This window comes from Emydura macquarii, unplaced genomic scaffold, assembly GCF_026122565.2.
Source record: "Emydura macquarii macquarii isolate MOO-44397 ecotype Brisbane River unplaced genomic scaffold, CSIRO-AGI_Emac_v2 contig_2676, whole genome shotgun sequence".
Lineage (NCBI taxonomy): Eukaryota > Metazoa > Chordata > Testudines > Chelidae > Emydura > Emydura macquarii.
Window position 1 is genome coordinate 39,051,139 of NW_027132813.1, and position 26,040 is coordinate 39,077,178.

General features: G+C 42.1%; 1 protein-coding gene across 1 annotated transcript in view; it reads left to right on the forward strand.

Annotated features, from left to right (window-relative positions):
* The first annotated feature begins 13,055 nt into the window (after positions 1 to 13,055).
* ACTR2 (actin related protein 2) overlaps positions 13,056 to 26,040 on the forward strand; it is a 44,225-nt gene continuing 31,240 nt past the window's right edge. Inside the window, exons 1-2 of the mRNA XM_067565262.1 lie at positions 13,056 to 13,298; positions 24,157 to 24,267. Coding sequence (XP_067421363.1) covers positions 13,206 to 13,298; positions 24,157 to 24,267 — 204 coding nt within the window. The 5' untranslated portion in view covers positions 13,056 to 13,205. The remainder of the gene's footprint in view (positions 13,299 to 24,156; positions 24,268 to 26,040) is intronic.

Here is a 26,040-nt window from a genome sequence, read left to right on the forward strand (position 1 = left end):
AGCGACACTTTCATCACCCATATGAATGGTAATGCCAAAATTCTTCAAAGAGATTAAAAGCAAGATTTGCATGAACCTACTTGTAATGTTATTTTTGTTTTTCCCCTGAGTTAGGGTTTATCGTAGAAATCAGAGACGGGAAATAACAATAATATCTTCTAGCCCACCTCTCTGCCAGCGCAGGACTACTGCATGTTTTGCATGGTTATGTTGGATTACACAATTTCAGTTAGTGGCACTTTTAGTAGAACAAAAATAATGGCAAACACATGAAGTATGATATAGTTCATGGAGAATTTTTAAGTACCTGATTAGCTCCTTCAGTCACCCACCCTTCTAGGATATTTAAGGGGAACTCCAGAGATAAATATGCCTATTCATAGTAGTAATAAACAAAGTTATTAGAAGTAGCTCCTTTTCCCTGTTTGATATTTACTTCTGAGAAAAAACATAGTACTGTGGAAAGAACAGATGCCATAGCTGGTCTAGGTCTGCTTGTTACCTGAGTTACAATTTTTTTTCCCTAAGAGAAACAAGGTGGGTGAGACAATACCTTTTATTGGACCAACTTCTGTTGGTGATAGAGACAAGCTTTCGAGCCACACCAAGCTCTTCTTCAGGTCTGGTAAATGTACTCCCAGCGTCACAGCAAAAATTCAATGTGGCGTAATTAGCACATATTGTAAGGGCCCATTCAAGGGACAGTGGCCTGGTGACACCAACAGAAGTTGGTCCAATAAAAGATATTACCTCACTCACCTTGTCTCTCTAATATCCTGGACTAAAAGACACAACTACACTGCATATTATTTTTTCCCTGCACATATAAGGTAAGAAAACTGGCAGAGCCCCTCATCTCCACTGTTAGTTTTGCTATATTCCTAGATTTTTCAAATCAGAGTATTATCTATCAGTGAAAAAAGTTATAGCAAGCTGGGTCCACCTCTAGTACCTAAGATGCCTGTCAATCTGGTGTTTAAGTGCCATGCAACAACTAATGAGAACAATAAGCGGTTGCTCAGAGCTGCCACCTACTGTTCACATCACCTATTCACATATCCTGACCAATTTCCCTTTTCCCCTTCACGTCCAGAGTTAACTGCACACAGGAAGCATATTCCCACAAAAACTGATCAGACACAAATATTCAGATGGCAGCAATCATATGAAATAAGAAAAATGTGAAATTAAACAAATTACAATATATTTCTCTTATATTTCCATGAATATCCAAAGAAATTAGATCTAATGAATATGCAGAAAGAACAGATTTACCTCTTAAGACACTGAATTTTGTTTCAAAAGAAAGGTCATTTTTTTATTATGCAGATTAGTTAGTCCCAAAGTAATTATACATTTCAGGTATCTGAAGCATGTTGTTGAATATGAAAAATATTAATTAAAAGGACAACTTGAAAAAAAAACACATTTCTCTGGAGATTTTGTACCAAATTCAGTTACAAGCAGTACCTATGATTACTATAACTGAAAAGTTAGAGAAATATCTTTTGCTATTTTTTCACTTTGTGTTTTTGACACCCCTCTGTGCATTTGACAGCCCTTTATGCACAGCCAATTTAATTGTTTTCCCTGCATTTAGTCAGTTAGACTAAGATCCTGTATATATTTGTTCATGTGTGTAAGTTTACTCTGATGAGCAATCCTACTCAAGTCGGAGTGAAGTAATGCAGATATGTGTTTGCAGGATCAGAGCCTTAGTTTTCTCCTTGCAGGGAAGCAGAAAAACTCTTATAAAATGTTTTGATTAAAAAAGATCAGGACATTATGTAAAGGAGGATCTACTATAAACTGGATTTTGTAAAACAATACTCATTAAAAATGCAAGCTGTTAATGTCCTTTTAGATACGACCATTTTATAGGAAACATCTCAAAAGACTTGTGTCACAGGGTGCAGCCCTCATTGCCAGATTGGCACCTCCTCCTGGTCATGCTGGGGATTAGCTCGAGGTCATAGACGTCGGTCTGCACACCATCCCTCTGTTTCTGCTCTCACCTACGGCTCCTCTCTCAGCTCCCAGGACCATAACGGTCTCTTCTTGACTCAGCCTTCCAGCTAGATCATCATCTGCATTTCCCCCTTCCATGTGTGTGTGTCTGTCCAATAGTCCAGCCACTTCCCCAGTGATGAGTGGGTGGGGGGAGGTCCCCAGGCTCACGCACTACTCTGGGCCCCAGCCCAGGGACCTGTAAATAGCAGTCTCCTACTGGTCCTCTGTAATCTGTCAATGTTGCTCTATTTCCCTAGGCCACTTCTCCATGACCCCAGCACCTTCTTTACCTTCACCCTAGGGCACTCAGCTGCTCAGTCCAAGATGCTTGCCGATCTCTCAGCCCTCCTTACTTCCTGGGTTCCCTGTTGCAACTGACCTACCTGCCCTGCAGCTCCATTTTATATGGACCTGCTGAGTCCTTATTGGCTGTTCCTCCAAGCCCCTCTCCTATTGGCTGTTTCTCACACAGCCGCCCTAGTGCTCTATTAACCCATTGCATACCAATGTGGGGCAGACATCCCATCACACACCCTCCTCTTCAAGACCAGCTGCCCTCCCCTGCATTACCTCCCCTGTTTCCCATGCATCTGAGCACACAGGGCATCCCTCTCCTGCCTTACTCCTTTCAATAGGAAACATGCATTTTCTTTCTTCTCTTTGGCATACGGGACCTGGTTTCTCTGGAACTCTAAGTTCCCCTCCGCTATTTGCAGGGCCTCCTCAGCAGCTGCCAATTTCCCCTGCCTCTCAGGATCCCTCAGTCCCTTTTCCCCCAGAGTAGGGGGGGATGCCTCTCGGGATCCCCCAGTCCCTGGGTCCCCACAGTAGGTAGCATGCTGCATCACTGGGTTCACCCCTATCTCTTTCTGGGCCCTCACTGTTCCAATTCTTTTCTTCCTATGGGGGCACTTCCTTTCTATGTGCCCCAATTCCCCACACAGAAAATACGCCCACCCCCACCTATTTTCTCAGAAGGTGGGCCTCTTTTGGGTGCTTTTGCCGCTCACACTTCCTGGGGAGCTTCCTCATTACAATCTCCATAAGGGTAGTGCCTTTTTAGGCATCCCCTCTGGCCACATACCTAACATAATTTTGGCTGGGCTCTGGTCTCCTGGCCTTGGCTCTTCCCATTTCCAGACCTTACAGCTTTGCCTATTTTTCTACCTTTGGCACCTAAATAAGTACTGTGGCTGCACCATAATCTTGAGCAAATACTCCTGCAGGTACCAGTTCGCCTCCCACAGTCTTTGCTAATTTTCCAGCACCTGCATCAGCAGGGCCTGGATCCACCCTTGCTGCTTGTCTCTCCCCTTTGTTGGGAGTGGCAACACCACAGTCTTTTTTCTCCCCACCCCTTGCTTCGGGGAGTCTGTCCTGCACTGTGCCACACTCCTCCCTTGTATCAGGGTTGACCATGCTATTTAGTCTCTTTTAGTTCCCTTTCCTCAGGGTCAGCTGTCCCAAACAATCCTTCACTCAGTATCCAGTCCTCTGCACCATCCCTTTACCTCAGGGGTGACCAAAGACCCACATTCTCCACCATCTTGTCATCGGATGCTGCCCTCATCACCAGACTGGCGCCTCCTTCTGGTTACACTGGGAATTAGCTGAAGGCAGATCATCCCTCTGTCTCTGCTCCCACTTACAGCTCCTCTCTCAGCTCCCAGGACCCTAATGGTCTTTTCTCAACTCATCCTTCTGGCTAAAATTGACATCTGTGTTTCCCCCTTCCAGGTGTGTGTGTCTCTGTCCAACAGTCCAGCCATTTGCCAGTGGCAAGTGGAGGGGTGGACCCAGGCCTACCCACTACTCTGGGCCCCAATGCAGGGACCCTGTAAATAGCAGTCCCCTGCTGCTCCTCTGTAATCTCTATCAATGTTGCTCTATTTCCCTAGGCCACTTGTCCATGGTCCCAGCACCTTCTTCACACTCGCCTCAGGGCACTCAGCTACTCAGTCCCAGGAGTCAGCCATTGCTCTGTCCAAAGTGCTTAACATTTTCTCAGCCCTCCAGGGATGCAGTCCTTACTCCTTGGACTCCCTGCAGCTCCCCTTTATATGGGCCTGCTGGGTCCTAATTGGCTGTTCCTTGCAGCCCCTCTCCTATTGGCTGCTTCCTACACAGCCTCCTAGGTGCTCTATTAACCCCTTGCATGCCAGTGTGGGGTCATTGACTTCAAAAGGAGTAGGATCAAGCCCTAATGTAATTAGTATTTAATTTCATATGTGATTAGCACTAAGCTCTCCTTTCTTGCTCCTTCTCAGACACTAATATTAACTCTATTTTGCAAAAGCAGTTAATGAAAATTCTGCACAACACAATTAAGATTATGGAATTCTTGATTTAGAGGAAGAAAATTTTACAGATGAACAAATAATCACATAAAACTATGATCAAATGTTATCTTTGGAAGGCTTGCTGCAAAGAGAATAGCTGATTTAGTTGCTGAATGAGAATTAATGAATCCATTTAGAAGAATGTGCAGCATGAGTAGTTAAAATGCAAGAGATACTTGAAAATTAACAAATCAAATGAAGGAATTCAACAGATGAAGCAAGAAATGGGTATGGTTTTTGCAAAAATTCTTGAGATGTGTGATCCTGCAGTCCTTATTCAAGCAAAACTTCCAGTGAAGGGAGAGTTTTGGGTGCCCAATTAATTCAGGTTGGGGACAGATTCAGATACTAGAACGTTGTTTACTAGAGCTAGGCAAGGTGCAGGAGACAATTAGGTCTTGGTTAAAACCTTTGGATCAAATCCTAAAGTCCTTACTTTGGGCTGATCTACACAGTGTTTGTTTTGGTTTATACACTACTGGTCCAGTTTAAAGAAATAAGCTATACTGGTATAACTATGTTCACCCTAGGGGATTGCACAAATTTAATTATATTGGATTTTAATGTAATTAAATCAGTGTAAAAACTGCATGTAGAGAAACCATTAGACCAAATTCCCGCTGGACTATGTGAATGATGGGTCTGATTCAGTATGGCAATACCTATGTTGCCAATTTCAACAGGAGATTTGCCTGAGACAGGACTACTAGAACAGACACGTTATTAAACTGTTGTTATTGTAATGGGTATAAAGTGATTGCTGGAATTTCTGTTTAACAGAATTGTGCGTTAAAAACCTAAATTTATGAATAAGTGAGTCATTAACTATCTAAAAAGTGAATATTCTAAATATCAAATAAAAGCTTGTTTAGAAGGATATATCTGCTAGCTAACAAATAAAACCATTACACATTAATTCAATTCAAATATGCTAGGTGTCTGAATTTTACTAATATAGACATTTACATTTTAAAAATAAAATTAATTAATTTTTTTTTTTACTTTATACATGGCATAACTGTTAGAGGTTTTGCCTTCTAGGTAACATTTACATTTAACAGATGTAAGCTCTGTTCAAAACTACTGCAACTGGCACCAGTTTATTTTTGGCGTATATCAAACTCAAACCAACAATTTCTTAAAATTAAGTGGCTACTATATTTCATGTCAATAGCAAGCATAACGTGTTCAGGAATCTATGTATTTACCCACCATGGCATCTAGACAATTCAAGTGTCATCAAGACACTGATGTTTAATTTGTACCATGTAATGTGCAGCCTGTGAAAAGTCTAGTGTTTGTCCATAGGCAATAATTTTTAAGCCCTTTAAACAAGATTCCCGATAAAATTATTATATATTTCCTTTGAAATACAAGACAATGCATATCTATATCTCAACTTGTAATGGGAGGTTCCAGGAATTGTTTAGCACTCTCTTTCCAAGATAGGAAAATATGCCCAGAGACTCTCATTATTTCAAGCCAGCAACACATCCCTTTATTTTGGGCCTCCATTTCCCCCTTATAAGCACTAAACTATTGTGTGCTTTCGGCTTTAATGAGCCATGGTATCCTGCAAAGACCAGGAGGAGGAAATCCAAGAGCATCATACACTAATTCTCTCTTGAAGAGTGAATGCATTATTTCTATTGGGCCTTGGCAGCATGAGCAATAAAACATATCTTACTATTTTCTGGAAAAGCTAGTTTAATCTTCAATAAAAGAGGAACTAAGATTAATAAGATTTCATGGTTCATTATTTAACAGTTTTCATTTTAGTTACACTGGATAAAACCTGCCCAGACTTGGAAAGGCCACATGGAACTTTCCAAAACAACAGAACCAGAACAGTTCCATTGTGCAAGGAGATTAGGGACCTTCAGGACAGCCTGCCATGAAGCCCCTTGAGGATGCGAGCACACAGGTAGATGGATCCACCAGCAAAAACTCACGTGTAGGGGCTTATAACCCTTTTGTAACTTAGTCCCAGGTTGAGGGAGGAAGCAGGATTCTACCCCGCCCAAGCTTCTGCACACAGCCTACTTACTGTGTACCTGCAAGTCTGCCTATCACCATTTTGGCAACTGCCTAAGTGATCTACTCTCTTGAATCAATCTGTTCTGAAATCCCTATCCATATCTTCATCTCCTCTTGTTCTGATTATTGCAACTCCCACTTTCCAGACTACAATATGTACAAAATGCCTTTCTTCTCCTAGGTACACAAATAACATATCTCAGCCTCAAAACCTTCCAGTAGTTCCACTACCCTGAACCTGTCTCTGCACATTGAGCTAGACTCCATGTGGTACATGTGGCATGTCCTTGACCAGAAGAACCATATGAATTCCACTGCCCAGGGGCCCTCTGCACTTGCAATTGTAAGGGCAGAATTTGTCCTTGATTATCTTCACTAAAATTTATACCAGCTCTTGTATCACTTACCTCTGTGAAGTATTTTGGAATGCTAGTCAGTATACAATTATCACTTCACCATAATATCCTTGCTGCTGCTGATAGAAACTTTTATCCTCTAACATCACATACATAGAAACCAATTTCTAGGAACCATAAACAGAAACCAATTTGATTCTTAATGACCTAATTAACTCTAGTGCACATTATAATATAGTATACTTATCATATTTGTAATACAGAGTAATTAAATAATGCATTAAAATTACTAGCACCTAAGGTATGTCCTTTGGAACTTTTTAATTTTTCTAAATATTTCTACAGAAAAAAATTTAGAATAAAATAAGGGATAATCTCAGAATCAGAGATCTTATAACAATGTCTTTTCTTTTGAATAGGAGTATTTAACACAGTTACATTTTTAGTCGGGTAAAGCGTTTATAGAAATGGAATTTTAAAGTTATTCTTACATGCTGAAAAAATGAAGCAGTGTAGTAGAAAGAATGGAGCTGTTAAATATGATGTTTAATCCTCAGAATGGATTTCACAGCAGCAAAGTGTAAATTGATTTAAAAAACCAAACCCACCTTTTTTTATTTGAGGAGAGACTGCAGTTCAATTACTAGGACTTGATTAACAGTGTATCATGTTAAAATATTCTTTATATGGTGTGGATGAATTTGAAACCTCCATTTATAGTGGAAAAATATCTGCTGTCATCTGGAGAGGAGGTTGGTTTTGTGGTTAAAGCACAGGACTGGGAGTCAGATGATCCAGATTCTATTCTGGCTTTGCTGCAGACTTCCTCTATGACCGCAGTCATGTAGGACTACATTTTCAAAAGAGGTATCTAATTTTCGGTACCTCAATTTTTGGTTGATGAACTTTAGACATCTAGGACCTGATTTTCAAAGGTCATAAATACCCATAGGTCCCACTGACTTCAGCTGAGTTATGGGTGCTCACCGCCCCCTTCAAATCAGACGCTAAGGGGCCTCATTCTCCACTCCTGTGAACCATGCAGTTTATCCCTGTGCAAAGTGAGTATAAAATGCTACCGCTGGCAAAAGTGAGTGGAGAAATCTGATTTGGTAGCATTTTGCACCCACTTTGCACAGATCTAAATAACTACACAGTGTACAAAGCAGTGGAGAGTCAGCCCCAGAGTGCTTGAGGGCTAGAAAAGAAAGCTTTTCTCACCCCACAAAGAAATGTTATATACCCTCACCAAATATATTTTATTAGATGTCAAAGTTTCTATATCTAGAATCACAGGGCTTGATCTACAAAAGAACACTGCAATTTCCACAAGAGGTTTTGAGTATTTAAGCTCTTTCCAGCATATCCAACCAGAATGGGTGTAACTGAGAGAGAAAAATGACAGTTAGCTTTAGAATTCTGATTAAAATCCTTCCCTTTTTATTTTTCTATTAATAGTCATACGTAAGTTCATTACAAAGAAAATACATTTTCACCTATCATAAAAATATCATTTTGCAAGCAAATATAAAACTATATTGGCAAAATACAATAGAGATATACCCCCAATTTTACAACAATCTCACAAGATATTCAGAACCTTCAGCAAAATCAGGATTTCATATTTTGGTTTCAACACAAATTTTGGTTTTGGGGTCACTCACAAGTGTTTGTTAACATGGTGATTTGGATTTTTTAGATTTGGGAAACTCAGAGATGCTTTATTGTAATGAGGTGGTCATAATCTGCTAGGGCAAGAGGAACCATCCCTTCTGTCAAATGGTCCATGAAGATTATAAATAGTCACACTTGCTGAACATTTCTGATGTGTTTTATATAGTATTTTACAATCCACCAAATCCTATATAACATTTAGTCAATTTTAGGGGTAGTTTTTTGTGGACTATAAAATGTATTGTTTAATGAACTTTAGATTAATGAGGTTCTTTTGTATTAATATGTTAATCTTCATAGCAGAATAATACAACACAGTAAAAAAAAATAGATCAAAGCAATGAAGACTAGTTTGATAAGAAGGAAACATTTCCGGTTAACACTTCAGGTGCAGATTTTCTCCCCTGACTCTGCTCAAACTGGGCAGAAACTGCCCTCAACTCCACAGCTGGCAAAGAGTAAGTGTATGCCACTTCGATGCACCCCCATACCCATAGGTGTAAAGGACATGGTGGGGAGTGGGGGCAAGACTGGGAGTGATGCAGCTGCAGGACACTGTGCTCCATTAACTTCCAGCTGGCAGTCAGTTCAGTAACCATTACCAAATGGCAGAGTTTAGAACAACTCTCAGGCTGCTCTTAACTAGGTTGGGGATGACCAAAACATTAAGGGAGCTGCCTGCACCCCGTTTCTGCTTAGTACAGCAGAGAACTCTGGGACAGCAGAGAATCTGGCCTTTAGAGTTTATTCTCCGGTTTATGTGTGCGGGCAACTCCCATTTACATTAGTATGGTTTCTGTATGTATGCACATCGAGATATCTTAGACAGACCTCTTAATATGAAAGTCCATGAAAATTCTTTCATATCAATACAGGTCAGGTGTAGTACATTGCCTGATAAGCTTCAGCTCTCTGCTTAGTCATCCGTTTTTATTATCTTCTATTGTGAAATCCTGCTCTCTTGCAAAAGCCATAGTGCCATTTCCAACCAGCAGGCTGTGAGTGGTTCTCTCAATGACTTTACGAGCTACAGCAAGTGGTGTTCCAATTCTTTTTCAGAATGAAAAAGTTACATTTTTACACAATTTTTATGCAATGGTTATTTTACCAACTCAGTGCAACAATATATGAACATATGAAAATATTAGGTTCCAAGAACAGGAAGGGTATTATTTTTATAAATATATTCTTGATTGTTTTTAAATGACCCTCAAAGCAACTGGAGTTTCTATCTTGACCTGAACAGAACAAACACAGAGTAGATACAGACCAAATTTACACTGCACTCTGAATATTTCTCCCTAACTTTATCCATTCCTACGTTTTCTCCTTTTTTCTGCCCCGGGACCTTTGACCTCAAAAGAGGTATATCATATATATTTTATATCTCGTGAGGTGTTAAATTAATCCATCTTCTAGTATGATTCAGAAGTAATTGTATTGTATTTTTAGCAGAGTTCAAGCACCTGACAAGTGATTATTCTCAACAGAGGAGTTCTGTTTGGATTTCTATGCAGTTTCTAGGTTGTGTCTAGGACTGGTACCCATCATTCTCCACTGATGATGATAACAATGGAGGCTGTAGAGTTGACAAGGCACAGACCCTTTTCCCATTGTGTTGTCTAACCCTACTCAGAGCAAAATTAAAATACAGTTAAAAAGCATCTGATTTCTGACTCCATCATTACTGCTGCCGAAAGAGTTGCACTGGAGGGTAAATTACAGGTCCCAATTTTTCTATTACATATGTTTTCGAAAAAAATAAACCTATGAATGTGTAGCATCCCAAGTAAATTAAAAATAATCTATAAAATAGCATTCAGTTCAGAACTCATTACATTTCCTTCCCTGCATTGTACCTCACATATAATAAAACAAGAAAAACTTCTAAGGCCACCCAATAACTGTCAGCAGTGCCTACCGCCAAATACAGCATAGATTTTAATGACAATGCTGTACTGAAAATAAGATCTTCTTTAACAGGCTTATTTTCATTACAGAACTTGCATCCCTTTGATATGTAATCCTGGTTGTGGCAGTAGATTCACCAATTTAATCATTTCTGATCCAGTTACTGGTAGATTATATGATGGGTTTCAACAGTACTATCTCTGAAATGCATAAAATATTTTTTTTCAATTACAATATAACTCTTACTGCATCTTTTTACCCATTTTTTTCTCCAAAAATAATGTTCTTAATTAGTAGTTCAGATACTAGAAAAGCACCTATTTACTACAATGATTAGAGCAATAGGTTATCTAGACAAACAGAATATCACCATCAGGCAGATATAGGGCCTAATTCCATATATAATGCATGGGAGATTAATTAATGTACTAGTCTTTCACTTCAGGCACATGAGGTTCAAATCCCTGCTTACCTAAGACCATGTTTTGCCATCTGTCCACCTATAGAACACTCATTGTAGTCACAAGGAGCTGTGCATGAAAATCAGTTGCAGTGCAGGATATGATCCAATGAATAACAATTTACATAGCACTTTTCATCCACATATCTCAAGCACCTTTCGAATGTGGATAAGTATTACTATCCCCAATTGACAGATGGGAAAACTGAGATAAAGAGATATTAAGTGACTTGACCAGGGCTATAGAGTGAGTCAGTGGCAAAACAAGGAACAGAACCCAGGTGTCCTGATTCTCAGGCCAGTCCCCTATCTACTGAACCACTCTATCTTCTGGGTAAATAATTTGAGTAGTACCAGCCTCCATAGTTAGTTAATATTTCAGGCTTGACATGCATTAGCAGGTTTCCATAGCAAACAGCTCTAAACCATTTCCGTAAGTAGAGCTGGGTGAAATTTTTCAGTCAAAACTTTTTTCTCCAAAAATTGCACATACAGGTCAGCTGAAACATTTTGCAAATTCACGTCAAATTCACCCACTTGTTTTGATCAACCCTTCTCCCCCAACCCCATTCACACACAAAAAATCCCAGAAAATTGCATGTTTTGATATTTTCTAAAAGTTAAATATTTTAAAAGGGCTTCAAAAAACAACACAATGGCCACTAGGACCCGCACAAAAAAACCAAAATTGTGCTCATGTGCCTTCCACTATGTTTAATCAGAAAACACTACTTCCAATGTTGGTCTGACATTTCCAGTGATACAAGAGTAAAAATTGAGGATCTGATCCCACATTTCTTGTATATCCAAAAATTTCATTGAAGTCAAAGAGAATTTTGGGTGTGCAAGAAAAGCAGTATTGGATGTTAAAAGAAGCAAAGTAAGAAAACATGTTTATTTCATTCTTTATTTGGAACCCACTGAAAAATGCAAAATGTTTGCCAAGCAGAAAAGTGCAAAACTGGTAGGGAAGGACATTCTATTTATAGACTTCTAAGAGGATATTGTAAATAAGAGATAGTAAAAATCGTACCAAAAGGGTAAGAGTACTTGATGAAGTCCTTTCAACTATATATAGTTATTTAAAAGTGGCCATTGTGTCGTTTTATATTTATAAAACAACAAAAATGAATGGTCTAATAAGTTCATTATATGTAAATCAACAGAAAAAGAAACTGTGAGGGAAATGTGTACAGAAAACGGATCATTTACCCCTCCCTTTGAGCTCAGCTAAAGACTCTGGATTTAATACTCTGATAACACCAACTATTTCTGATGATACAAAAGTGCCTTGCCTCACCTACCTCCTTGTTAGAACATGCCTGATGACATCATTCCATATTTTTTAAAGAGCGGAAGTGGATCTTTTATGTTTGCAGATACATAACTAACTCAGAGGGCCTAGTCATTTTTGTAGGTATTTGATTCATGGGGGAGGGATGTTGTAGCAGGAATATTTGGAGCTCTGGGTTGTCCATGGGGCTGAGGAGCTCTCAGGCAGTGGGGAGAGAGCAGTGCACAGGGGTGAGACATTGTAGAGCTCTGGGACAATGGGGGATTGCCATATGGATGGATTGTGGCTCTCTATGGCAGTGGGATGTAGAACTCTAGGGCACTAGGAGGGTGTATCTATAGGGGCAGTCGAAGAGTGGGGTTGTGAAGCTCTGGGTCAGTATGTGTACGTGGGAGGGATTGTGGAGATATGGGGCAGAGAGGGGATGTCCATGGGGATAGGGTCAGGCAGGGGCAGTGGGAGAATCTATGGGGGTAGAGGGGTGACCATGGGGTGCCGGCAGTGCAGGGTGCCCAAGGGGCAGGATGTCCATGGGGACGGGGGTTGTGTCAGGCTGGGGCAGTGAGAGTATCTCTGGGGGCAGGTGGGGTGACCATAAGGACAGGGGGTGGGACCAGTATTGGAGCTGTGTGCATGCATGGGGGTGGCAGCTGTCTGTGGCGGGACTACGGGAGTGTTGGGGCTGTATGTGGAAGGGGGTGGGGCGGAGGAGTGCCCGTGGGGGCAGGAGCAATGTGTCTGGGTTAGAGGGATGCCCGTGGGGGCAGGGGGTGGAGCTCTGTGCGGGGGGAGGGGGTTGAGGCACTGTGGGGGCTGCCTTGGGGGCAAGGGGCGGAGCTGTGGGGTTCGGGCAGGGGGTGCCCGTGGGGGCAGGGGCTCTCTCTGCGGGGGGAGGGGGCGCTGACTGCCCAAAAAAATCCCGGAAGTTAGCCGCAGCGGCGAGCGGACCAGAGAGAAGACAGCCGGAGAAGGGGGCGGCGCGCCGCCAGGGGTCGGACTGCAGCGGGAACCGGCAGTCGGCCGGGCCGCGCCACGGCAGCCGCTGATTGGAAGCGGCGGCGTGTCAGTCAGCGCAGGGGGCCGGGCCGGGCCGGGCCGGCTGCGGGTGCCGGGGTGTGAGGCGCATGCGCAGGAGCGCAGGCTCGGCGGCTCGCGGAGCGGAGCGGAGCATGGACGGGCTGGGCAGGAAGGTGGTGGTGTGCGACAACGGCACCGGGGTGAGCGGCCGCGTCCGGCCTCGCGCAGGCCTGGGGCCCCGCCCCCACCCGTGGGCTCTAAGGGGGGGGGGCAGCGACCGGCCCAGTCCTTCGGGCTGCCGGCAGCGGGGCCGGGCACAGGGAGCGGGGCCCTGTCCTGCCGCCAGCCGCGCCCGTCACTCGGCGCTGCGCGCGGGAAGGGGCCGCTTGAGAGAAACCCCCGAGCCGCCCCCCCCCTCTCGGGACCGGCTCGCCGCCCGCCATGGCGTCGCCCAGCATGGCACAGAGGGGCCCCGCAGTGCGTGTGCGGCTGGCGCCGCTCCCCCGCCGCTCCCCCGGCTACCATCAGCCCCGCGGTTGAACAGGGCTGAGCACGGCTCGTCCTGCTGTGGGGGGTGGGGAAAAGGCGTCGGTCCCCGCCTGTGCTGCCGTTTCTGCCGCTGCCGTCATGAGCTGGGGTTCGCTGGGGGCCAATTACCTGCCTGATTAGTTTTTACCAGTGTAGAGTCACATGATGAGTGCTAATTGTTCTGGTTTGAGAAAATGTGGGGGCTGCTCGTCCACTAAGACCAGTAGCTCACTTCTCTCCAGGGCCCAAGCATAATTTTTTCAGGTCCAGTACAAACTTGTAAGACAGGCCCCCTCCCACACATATACCACAATCCCTCATCCCATACATATAATCTCATGAGCCACGATTAATTTTTTCCTCATGGTAATGGGGATTGCAGTCTGGGCCCGGTCCCCCAGGGCCTCTGGGCCCTGGTAAAGTATACCCTTCCCTTCTCCCCCATGTGGGGGCCCTGTTTCTCTCAAGCTAAAGTTTATTGCTGTTGGCATTTATTGGTGTGATGGTATGGATGTGTGTATAATATTAAATATACTGTATAATGTGAGCATAAGAGAGAGTGAAAATATTTAGAGTTGAAAGATTTTCTTATGGCAAGTTGTGAATCTGGCTTTTACAGGCAGAGTGAGGTATTGGAAACTAATAAAAGATCTTTTCTGTACAGCTGTGCTGCTGCAGCATTGTACATGTAGACATGGCCTAGGCGTTAAAGCGACAATGGAGAAGCTGCACCGCTGCAGTGCTGTAAGTGTAAGCAAGCCCTTAGTAAGTTTCCCAGACCAGAAGAAGAGCTCTATGGAGCTCAAAAGTTTGTCACCAACAGAAGTTGGTCCAATAAAAGATATTACCTCACTCACCTTGTCTCTCTAGATCACTAGAAAATAAAGAGTAACTTTTAAAAACTTGTAGTTCCATACTTAAAGCTGTGACCTGCAGAGTGCCAAAACTTAGTTTGTTTCTCCACTTTTCCCTTTTTTTTGATAAGGAAGACCTGAAAGCTTGTGAGGCTTTGACTTTTTTCCTACCATTATAAATTCAGTTTTTGTCTACCTGGGAGGGCTTTATGAACCTGTCAAGATGAGGTCCTGGTCTACATTACAAATGTATGGAAAATCCACACCGCTGAGCAGTGCAGTTATACCGACCTAACTCATGGTGTAGACAGCGCTGTGTTGACATGAAGGCTTCTCCCATCCACATAGCTACAGCCTCTCAGGGAAGTAGAGTACTTATGCTGACAGGAGAAGCTGTCCTGTTGGTAGCATTTTCACTAAGTGCAACAGCTGCATACTAAGTGTAGGAAAATAGGTGCTCTTTAAAAACAGATAAGGTACTTCAGGTGAGCTAACATAACTTGAAACTATCTTAACACCTAATATAAATACATTTTAGCACCTTTACCACTATGTTAGCTTATGATATTGTAACCTACTGCAGGCTTTCCCCAGTAAAAGAAGTAGTGAAACTGACATGAGCAAGAGACAAGCCTTTGAGTCTAGCAGTTAAGAAGGAAGTCTTAAGAAGAACTTAAGAAGGAAGTTAAAAAAGAAAGTCTTAAACTCCTATTTAACACCAAAGACTAATGAGTATTTGAGACAAAGGATCTCTTTGATAAAGTTTCAATATCCCTGTCATGTAAATTAAAACATGAGCTCTCACAATAAACATCTGCGACCTCCAAGGAAGTGCTCCAGGAAAATTAGGGAAAGAGACCAGATCTGACAATTCCAATATTTTATAGGTTTAAAAAAATCAATTGTTTTTGGAATGGCAGGGCCTAGAAACTTTAGGTCATCTTTATACATCATACAAAAATGGCAAAAGAATGTTTTGCAGGTTATCTTTATAAGTCTTTAAAACTCTTACTTGAGGACCTGAGAGGTTAATTTCAATGGGAATTTCAGATGCTCTCAGGATCTGGCTCCTTACTGTGGTGTAGGTATGATTATTTGTAAATTTGTTGGAATGTGCTAATTATGGAGACAATGACCATTACTTACTATAGTTCATCTCAAGTATGCAGTATAAGAACTGCTTTTGTCTTGGCTCCAAGCCATCAACACTTAGCCCTGGTCTACACAAAGCTTTTGTACCAGTGTAACTATTTTTGGTTAGGGATGTGATTGATTGATTTTTGGTAAACTGAAGTAACTGTACCTGTACAATCCCTAGTGTGGACTCATTACTACAGGTGCTGCTTATTCCCCTTCCTATTTGGGAACAGATATACTGGTATAAAACAACTTTATACTGGTATAGCTAAAGTGGTATAATTTTTGTGTGGACAGTCTGTTGGGCAAATTCTTAATTTTAACCATACAAGTACTCTCATGGGGAGACAAACATGCTTAATGTTAGCAGGTTAGGGGCATAATTACTTGATGTACTTATCTGTAACCTAAATTATGTCAGTTAGAAAAATTATTTTTGACATAAGAAAAATCCAGTTTTTGAGAACAATAAATTGAGTCGCAAATTGAATTAATCAAAGCCATACAGTTTCATTATCAAGTCAATATTATAATAGAAAATGTTGTATTATGATAGATAAAGCTGCTTTATTTTAGAATTATTTTTTCATAAAATATTTTAGTGATAAGGTGAATGATTACCCATGATTAGCATAAAAAAACCCCTCCAGTTAAACCCAGGAAATATAACATAAAATGTGTATATAAACTGCCTTAACAATTGTAGTCAAGAATGCTTTAATTTTCTTCTTTAAAAATCTTGTATAAATTGATTGGAAACCTGCAGTTCTTGTAATGCTTAATGTAATACATGATTATTGTGCATCTTATTTCAATCTGTCTTTAAGAAAAAGTAAATTAAAAATGTGTTTTCACAACACATGTAATATAGGGAGGATCTTTAATAAGGTCAGCAACAGGATTTTAACATCCACCTCAAATCTTCTAGATTTTATGATTTTTTTAGAACAAATAGTGAGTTACTACTTTGTCTGGAGTGCTGTCCTAATTATAATTAAAATTCTTTTGTCTGAGTTATACTAGTTAAAAATACCTTAACATTGAGACTTGATGAAATATAAGATTATGCAGTATAAAATTGGTCACAAGACAGGTTAGTGAGCAGATGTAGCCGGTGTACTTATTTTTATTTGAAAGAATATTTATTTATACACTGCATGTTCTTACCACTTGATGACTCAGTGGGAAGTGAGAGAGCCAATTTAAACCACAATGCTAAGAGGAGGAAACTATATATGGTAAAATAATTTCTTATACACAGGTTTCTTGCACGCACCAGACAAACTGAGTAACTATTTTTAAAACACGTGTAATTATATGTACAATAGACATTTGTTCTGTATATTATAATGTACAATGTGTACATCTTGCAAAGATGTTTTTCTGTGCGCGGTTTTTCACTACTTTGCAAAGATGCAGTGTTTTATTTAAATGTTGCTGCTGTTAAACATTTACAGTATGCTTAACGCTGTGCTGAACTTGGAATTTGATAATTGCCACAAGGAGCATACACTTCAATTTATATTGCATTAGGGAGTTTGTTTGACAGTGGAAAGAATGGTGAATATTTGGGGTCTTTAAGCTTTTCAGAAAAATGGATTATCTTTGACTAATTAGAGATTTTTGGGTATATTGGTTGCATAGTTTGAACTTCTGAAAGTTTGGGAAAAGGATTCTGCAGAATAGGTGTGTTTGTGATTTTTTTTCTGGGGAGTGTCTCACTTTTCTTTTTTTACTCCTTCAACAAGAAATCAAAAACTCTCTGGGACCTGTCCTTTGGCAACATTGTTACTCCTCCTCCTGCTGATTCCTAGAATATCAGCTATATATCAGTAATGTTCATAAAGTGTTATAACTTCGTAGGCATGGTGTCAAATATGTGCAGTTCTCTGAAGCTGTTGAATTTTAATTTGACGATGGAAAAGTGTGCTGCGATATGAATCCCATCATTTACTTCTAGAAATCCCCTTTTTTTTTTTTTTAAATAAAAAGACTGATTTCCCTATCTCACCAGAAACTCCTGTAGCCTAGGGAAAGAAGTGTTCCCTGAGCTGGGAAAGAGGAGACCAGGAGTTCAGATCTCACCTTCTAAATGCTATTTAAATTCCTATGAGACTTGCTAAACTTATTGACCAAGGCCATGAACCCTAATCCAGAAGACAAGGATAAGCTGCTGAAAATTCCCTTTCTCCTGCTTTTTAAATAGAAGACTTATACAAGGGCACTGTACCCCCGGAACCCAGGTTTCTAATGTGACAAGCCCTGCTCTTATCCACTGTACCACACTGCCTTTCAAAGTGACTAAAGCCATTTTGCTTTACAGTAGTATTTCCATCCACTATAAACCCCTCTCTTTTTCGAGGCCCAGGGATAGAATCCAGGATTCCTGATCACCAGTATTCTGCTGCTGACTAGTAAATAGTTGTATAACCCTCTGGGATAGTGTATGTCAAGTCCTTCTCCAGGGTGATCTAGAAAGGGACTGGCAGTCAGTCCTGTAGTTCAAATAGTAAGGGCCTAAGCTGGGGATCTCAAGGTGAAGGCTGCTGCTGATCTGTGTGGAGGTATGGCTGTATGTGATTTGCACTGTGAAAAGACCACTTTTTAAAACAGTGTTGTAGAATTTAAACTATGATAGACTGTAGGTTGTAATTGTGTGAATCACCAAAACACATTTTACCTTTCACTCATTTATCTCACATTTTACTTTTGTCATCCACTGGCAGAGGATGAGTGTCTTTCACAGCTCTCAACTTGAGACTTTGGCCCTGTACCCCACACAAGCTGTAAAGACTCATGCTTTTGATTTTGGAGATTATTGTTTCAATCCATAGTGTTAACCAACATGACGTCCCTCCCACTTGCTGGTCTCTCGTGTTGGCATGTTTGAAGGTTGATAAGTATGCTTAATACTGGCAGGGACGAGGGAGAGCAATCGGCAGATTTGCTGGTGTAGTACTGTTTGTGTCTATATGCACTTTCTGGAGTCCATGAGAGGTTCTGATGGAGTGTTTTGGGAAGTGAGTGTTCACATAGACTCCTTCACAGAAGTTCCCTCCAGCTGACCAGTGTGTCATCATTGCTAAATTTGGAGGATTGTGAATAAAGTGTTATAGACGCAGTTTCCTGAGGCATATCAGCCTTGCACAGTCTTCAGGAGCAGCTTCACCTGTATAAAAAGCTAAAAATTTGTGAACAAAAATTACATTTAGTGGCATTTAAGATTGCAACAGGGCACACCTTAGCCACCCAAAACTTTAGAAGCATGGAAATAAGTTATGAGGAAAGCACTCTTTTCTACCTGCACATTGCAGACAGCACCATTGATAATGCGCTTCATTGGTCCATAATGCTTTACTTCCATCACCAACAGATTCCCAAAAATAATGTGCCCCTACTTGATCAAACTTGCACTCTAATGCAAAGCCTTAGCAATGATCTCAGCCGTGTTGAGGTAAATTAACTTCCCAAATGCTTTAAATGTGGTGACAGTCAGAGGTATTGATGTGTTCATGTAAATTGATATAAAAGCATATGAGGTCTCTTGCACTTTTGTATTAAAGTGCAAGTTTGATCAAGTTGGGGTAATAGGCTTGTGAGGCTCTATCCCCCATTAATCAGACTGGCTTCATAGCTTTTCAGACTCTGATACTTGTGTGGAAATAAATACATGAGCAAAAAGATTTTGGGCTCCAGCCTGTTCCAAATACTGTTGGCCATTAATTGGTGCCATAAATAAGAACAGCACTGTCTTGTATATGTAGATAAGATCTGTATAAGTCCTAGATATTTATAGCCTCAAAATAAGCAGAAGGGCTGACAAGCACTTGCCTTTCCAGTTCATACCATGTTGCTGAAGGAAACTTTTCATCTTTGGAAAGGAGTTGGGATTTGTGGAGGGGAGTTGATAAGCTCAAGTACACTCTTGCTAACCCTCAAAAATTTCAAGTCGGCTCCACCATCAGAGAGAACAAATTAAAAACTGAGATGATGTACAAGAAGAAAAGTGAGGGCAACAAAAGACAAAAGTTTTGCCCTGCATCATGTTTTTCCATTGATACTGAATGCAAATTAATTTTGCTAACTAAAAGTGCAGCAGCTACTAGTTAAAGAGCCATATTCTACATTCTAACTTCATGCAGAACTCATTTGCATTAATAGGAGCTCTGCTCTGGAGAGAGGCCTGTATTGACATGACTACATTGCGTCAAGGAGCGTGCCTCCCAGCTTGGGTCCAGAGACCATTGTTAGTGAGGCCTATGCTGGCACTGTGTGGATGCCATTGCTAGGGCTGGAGCTTGGGCTCTGAAGCCGGGCTTGGAGCCCAAACTCCAGCCTGAGCCATAGTGTTGAAGCACCATCTACACAGTTCTAGCACTAGCACAAACCCCACTAGGATGCATGTGTGGACCCACGCTGAGTGACTTGCTCCCAGATGCTCCCCTAGGGTCATCATCAGTGATCCCTTGATGTCAAGGATGATTGTCTTTCATGGAGTGTCCATTACAAATTATCTATGAGTCCACTGATGGGTGATGAGACCTGTTCTAAAGCTACGCACTCTGCCACATTGCAGACATGTATTTCGCAGCAGGGTGAGTGAACCTGGGATGTTGGTTTGAGCCATGGTGTGCTCTTTCTGTTGCTCCCATTTTTCTGTTACATGTAGTCGCATCTGGTTATCAAAGTGCCGTGTTCTCTGCCACGAGTAGTTCCTGCATTATAGCCCAGGACTGACAACACTTTCCTTTCCACAAGTTGATGTCAATATTGCATTTCCTCATATTAACCTTAAGGATGTTTCTGTAGTGTTTTTATCTGCCCTCCTCTAACGTGTTTGCCTTGACTGAGCGGAGAATAAAAAACTTGTTTTGGCAGTCTGGAATCAGACATCTGAACAACATGATCTGCCCAGCGAAGTTGATGATTGTAGGATGGGGTCCTATCCGGCCTGGTCCCAGCAGCCCTTCCTCAGGCCCAGGCTCTGAGGAAGGCCATTGCACTTTCCAAAAAGGGGAATATTAGCCTCTCCATACATGGTTTAGTTCCGGCCCTTGGGCCAGGCGGGCAAGCAAGCAGGCAGTGGGTCTGCTATTGGTAGCAGCAGGGGAGAGCACGTTCTCCCGGGATGGCTAGGGAAGGGGGGAGGGGGACGCAGGCCCACCCATCTCCACTGCGTCCCAGACCAGGGCCCTATCAGTGGGTCTCCCGCCACAACGCGCTAACAGTGGGGTTTCGCCCCTGTCTCAGCCACTAGCTATGGCTGTCCCTGGGCCACTTCCTCCCCATATCCCCAGGTACCTGTATCACCAGGGTCCTCGGGGTTGCTGGGGTACACGGCCTGCAGCAGGCTCACCAGTCCCTCTTCGTCCACCGGCAGCAAGGTGGGGAACTCCTCTGTGAAGAGCAGCTCCTCTAGGTCACAGGGATCCTGGGGTTCCTCAGCAGAGGGCAACTCCTCCAGGTCACAGGGCTCCGGGGTTTCAGTGTCAGGCAGCTCCTCCAGGTCAGGGCTGGCCTCCGAGGGTATCTCCCAGCCCTCAGACTCAGGGGCCTCGGTCCAGCCGCTGCGGCCCAGAGGCCCTATCCATTCCTTGGGGCCTGGTGGCCCTATCCATTCCTTGGGGCCTGGTGGCCCAGTCCAGTCCCTGGGGTCTGGTTGCTTGGGCCATTCCCGGTGCCTCTGCTCTGGGAGGTGCTCGCTCAGGGCAGCGGCCCGGCTGGCGTCAGGCCTACGTCGCAGCCGGCGGGATGGCACGTCTGCCTCCAGCGGCAGTCTGTTTCCATCTGAGCTGCAGGGCCTGCCTTTTATACCTCCTGCCCTGGCGGAAGCTCCACCCCTCTTTTGCCGGATTGGCTGGTCTGTTGGACCTATCTCTGTCCAGTGCCCTGGTTACTTGCCAGACTGGGCTGCGGGCCCTTTCACTGTACGCTCGGGTTGCAGCAGCCCTTCCTTGGGCCCAGGCTCTGAGGAAGGCCACTGCACCTTCCTACAATGATAGATAATCATCGCCTCAATGGTGGTGATATCAGCTTGCGAGAGGATGCTGATGGTAGTGCGTCTGTCAGCCCATTTAATTAGAAGAATCTTATGCATTGATGCATTGATGATACATCTCCAGCACCTTAAGTTATCTCCTATATGTTGTCCACTTTTCAGGCCCATACCACAGGGTGGGGATAACAACAGCTTTGTAAACCATAAGTTTGGTTTTAATTCTTATGTCGCAATCTTCAAACACCCTCTTTCTCAGATGACCAAAAGCTCGGCTAGCACATTTGAACCAGTACTGGATTTCTCTGTCTACATCTGCACTTAAAAAAAACAAAAAAACCCTCTACAGCAAGGCTCAGAGCCTGGGTCAACCTACTCTGGCTCATGCTCTGGGTCTCAAAATAGCAGTGTAGATGTTCCCGCTTGAGCTGGAGTTCAGGCTCTGAGACCCTCCCCCTTGCTTAGTTTTAGAACCCAGGCTCCAGACCAAGCAGGAACATCTACACTGCTAGTTTTAGCCTCATAGCATGAGCTCAGGGCAGATGACCTGGGCTCAGAGACTCGCTGCTACTGGATATAAATTTTTTGCACTGTAGATTATATCCTGTGTGTCTCTAGCTTTGTAGCCCTAACCCAAGGACCTTAATTAAAAATACCATTTGGCTGTCTCCATATAACTAGTTTGATAGCCTTGTTTAACCAGATGCATGATTTTCTCCAATAGAGTGGAGCATAAAGAATCTGTCTCATGATCTGTTTAGGAAGCCTCAATAGATACAGGATAATGGAATTCTAAATAAGCATCAACCAGTTGAGCTCTGTTTATTTTAGTGATGATCTTCAGAGCCAAGTTTGGCCAACAGGCAGTGGAAAACTTGAAAAAAGACCTTCCCCCCACCAGTTCCTGGGGACACTATTCCTAATCACTTAAATCATGCATGTTACCATTAATATATCTATCAAGTTCAGAGACATCACAGGAATTGAGAATGCATAGCTTTTGGTTTGGGACCAAATGAGTTGATGATATGTGCTGCTGTTCTTCTATATGCTTATCAAAAGAAGTCTTCAACATTTTTGACATTTGCTTAAAAAAAAAGTTTCTAAAACCATTTAAAATGGGTATTGAAGTTCTAGACAGAGACTTGTAAATGTACCGAAGTACATCCGGGCCTACAAATTTACCCTAATTGTAAGCTCAACTGTTAAAAGTGAGTGTAAGTTGATAAGATGTCACAATAACGTGACAACACATCTTGGTGGGAAAAGGTGCAAAAGTGAGTCAGACTGAATTAGGCCTACTGATATTACTCAAGAACTGTGTTAAGATCATGCTTGGTAAACAAGAAAAGCGTGGAAGCGGAAATCAGTAAACCAAAATTGGTGTGTTGGAAACTAGGCCTAATTGATGGACAAAATAATGGGATCAGCTATTCCATCTATCACTCGCTTTGGGGGTCCTTAAAGAAAAAGACCTTGGGGAGAAAAATTGGCCAGTGGAGTGAGCTTCACCATCATGGGTACCACCGCCACTGTCCTCTGGGAGCTCAGATCTTTTTTATTCTGATCTTGAAAGATATCCTGACCAAACAGATGACATCGCCACCCTCACCAGTCTCTCATCCCAAACACCACCTGGAATGTGAGACTCTCTTCTCTCCCCTCCCTCCAATATGTCTTTTTACTTCCTTACCTTTTTTCTTCACTTTCCTATCTCTCGCCTCTTTCTCCCCCTGTCTAATAAGAGTCTTGCTTAGCTGGCAAAGACAGCAATATTTGCAGTGAGCTTGTAACCAGAAAGAGGCAGCTAAAAGCAATGCCTGAAACAGGCCTCTGCTTGTATAAGTTTGCCAGGTCTTGGAGTGGGTAATAAGTCTGTGTGCTGTCTGTTTTTTCAGCAATGAGGATGCATGTGAGAGTCAACACCAGAGACAGAAGCTGCATTTTTTATATTTGCTGTTCTTTTCTCTCCCCCTTTTGTTTTTGTTTTTTGTTTTGTCATCTTAGGAAATGGGATTGGGCTTTAACAACAACAGCTCCTGCCCATCTCAACTAGTTTCTTCTCTTTTCCCCAAAAGGACAGTAGTTACCACCTTTAATACCATCGAAGAGGCTGGTCTTTTCCCTTTCTCTTTAGCTGGAAAGAGTTTTTAGAAGGAACAGAGATGTTAAAATGAGAGCCCTATTTAATACTTTACATTTCAAATGCATTAAAACTGTTTTTACTTCTTCTCTGTATCTTTAATTAAAATGATTTGTAATGGTGTATTTGTCATGGAACTAAGGCTGAGGACACCATATTCCAAATCCTGAATCTTGTTTACAACTGTTTTATGTTGGACAATCAGGGTCACATTAACACCTTGAATTAGCTCTTTGGGCCCCTTTTTTCCATCTAAATTAATACAACAGGACTTGTTTTCTTAAATTCCTTACCTGCATTTGAAAATTTTCCCCTCAAGACTGTAAAATATTTTTAATAGTAATAAACAAATGTGATGCATATATTATCTAATCAAATTATTCAACTATTTTCCTTTTCAGTTTGTGAAGTGTGGGTATGCAGGCTCAAATTTTCCAGAGCACATCTTTCCAGCTTTGGTTGGAAGACCAATTATAAGATCAACTGCCAAAGTGGGAAACATTGAAATCAAGGTAATGTTTTTTTCTATAACAGATGGAAGCATTCAGGGTAGCCTTTCAGTTGTATAATACTTGGAAGTACTTTCTCCTTCTTTGATCATGCCCCCTCTTGGCAGTCTCTCCTGTGATTCACTGCTCAAGTAATGAGTTTTAGCATCTGCACTCCTTTGAGGCCATGTGTTGGGCAGAAGAGTAAATTAATGTCACTGAAACCAGACTGTCAGCGTGCCGATGTGCACAGGGGTTGGGGCTTTTAGATCTTGAGAAGGGATTTGGGGAAACAAGGCAGAAATTGGTTGCATGGCTCATCCTTGCCATCTAGTCTTAGTGCAAGATTCTGAGACAATGATGAGTAATGGCTATAACCTATAATTTTTACTATTCAATATACAATTAGTTGTAAGCAAGACCATCTGTGAACTTGTATCAGATGCCTAATTTTGCTTGTATTTATTTTTCATTATGTGTTAAGTACTGATGATAGACACAGTGCTTTACACAAAATAGAGAGAGAGAGAGAGTTCCTGTTCTGAGGAGCTTACAGTCTGAAAATATTATTATATTCCAGGTTTGAAAAAAATCTAATCACTAGCATTGAGTTGAAAACCTTCTTGAGGCATCTGAAGGGCCTTAAATCCTTCTGATTGCAAAGATAGTATTTCAGATTTAAGTAGCTGCAGTGCTGACTTCCTGAGTTTGCAGATAAAGTTTGTATCTTTTGCTGCTGCTACTTGGCAAAGGTATGAGCAGCAGAGTGAAATCAACAGAACCCTGGTCAGTTTTACTCCTGATAGGCAGCACTGAAACAGTTTCCTGCTGGTGCTTAGGGGCAGTTATGAGCATTAGCAAAAGGAAGCATTAGAATTATTCAAGGGGAAGAATGACATAAAAATGCAAAGTAAAGGTCTAGACTGGAAAGGTGTAGAGTAGCAGAGATCTTTCATTTCCTCCCCTGCATCCCTCAGCAACCAAGAGGTTGGGTAGTAGAGGACTTGTCACGTTTACAGTAGCTGGGAGGACATGGAAGGAGAAAGAGAAAGCACCTCCTCATTTCTAGAAGCCCGAAGGGGGAAGTTTGAAGGTTCGCATTTTTCAGACATCAGCTTGCCAAAAGCTGAAGTTAAAGATAGATTCCACAAGCTGAGTCCAAGTACAATCCTTGCAGTAATCCTATTACCCTACAGAGAGCTAGTCTCACCAAGGAATTTCCCCTGGAGGTTGTTGATATGGCCCTAACTTCTTTCTCCTTTGTTTCTGTCTTAGAATAGAAGCTATAGTGTTATGGGTAATAGGTCTGATGCATTTGTAAGTCCTGATATGGTCAATGCTGCTAACCAAGTTTTGGATGGCCTTGGATCATCTGAGAATTTGGTTTAGTATGAGTTGAGGCTCTGGAATGGAGCGGAGGGAGTGTCATCTCTGATGTATTGGTGCTTTTTGCATGTAACCTCTTATCAGGTCTCCGATTCCAAAGATGGAATCACTTATGGATATTTTAATGAAGAATGAGACTTGGACTCCAGATTTATTTCCTAGCTACTTTACAGCACCTGTCTATTGTAGTTGCTATAAAACATGCGCCCCCCCAAAAAAAAAAAAAAAAAAAAAAAAAAAAAAAAAGTTGGGAGAAGCAAACCACCATCCTGCAGATATGTCTCAGATCTTCCTTCCTGGTGCATATGTAGGATAAATTCAGTAAGAAAGCACAGTGAAACTGTTTGAGGACCATTTTTTTCCCTCTGAATGTCATTACATTTTTGCTGCTTTCCTAAAAAAGATATTTTT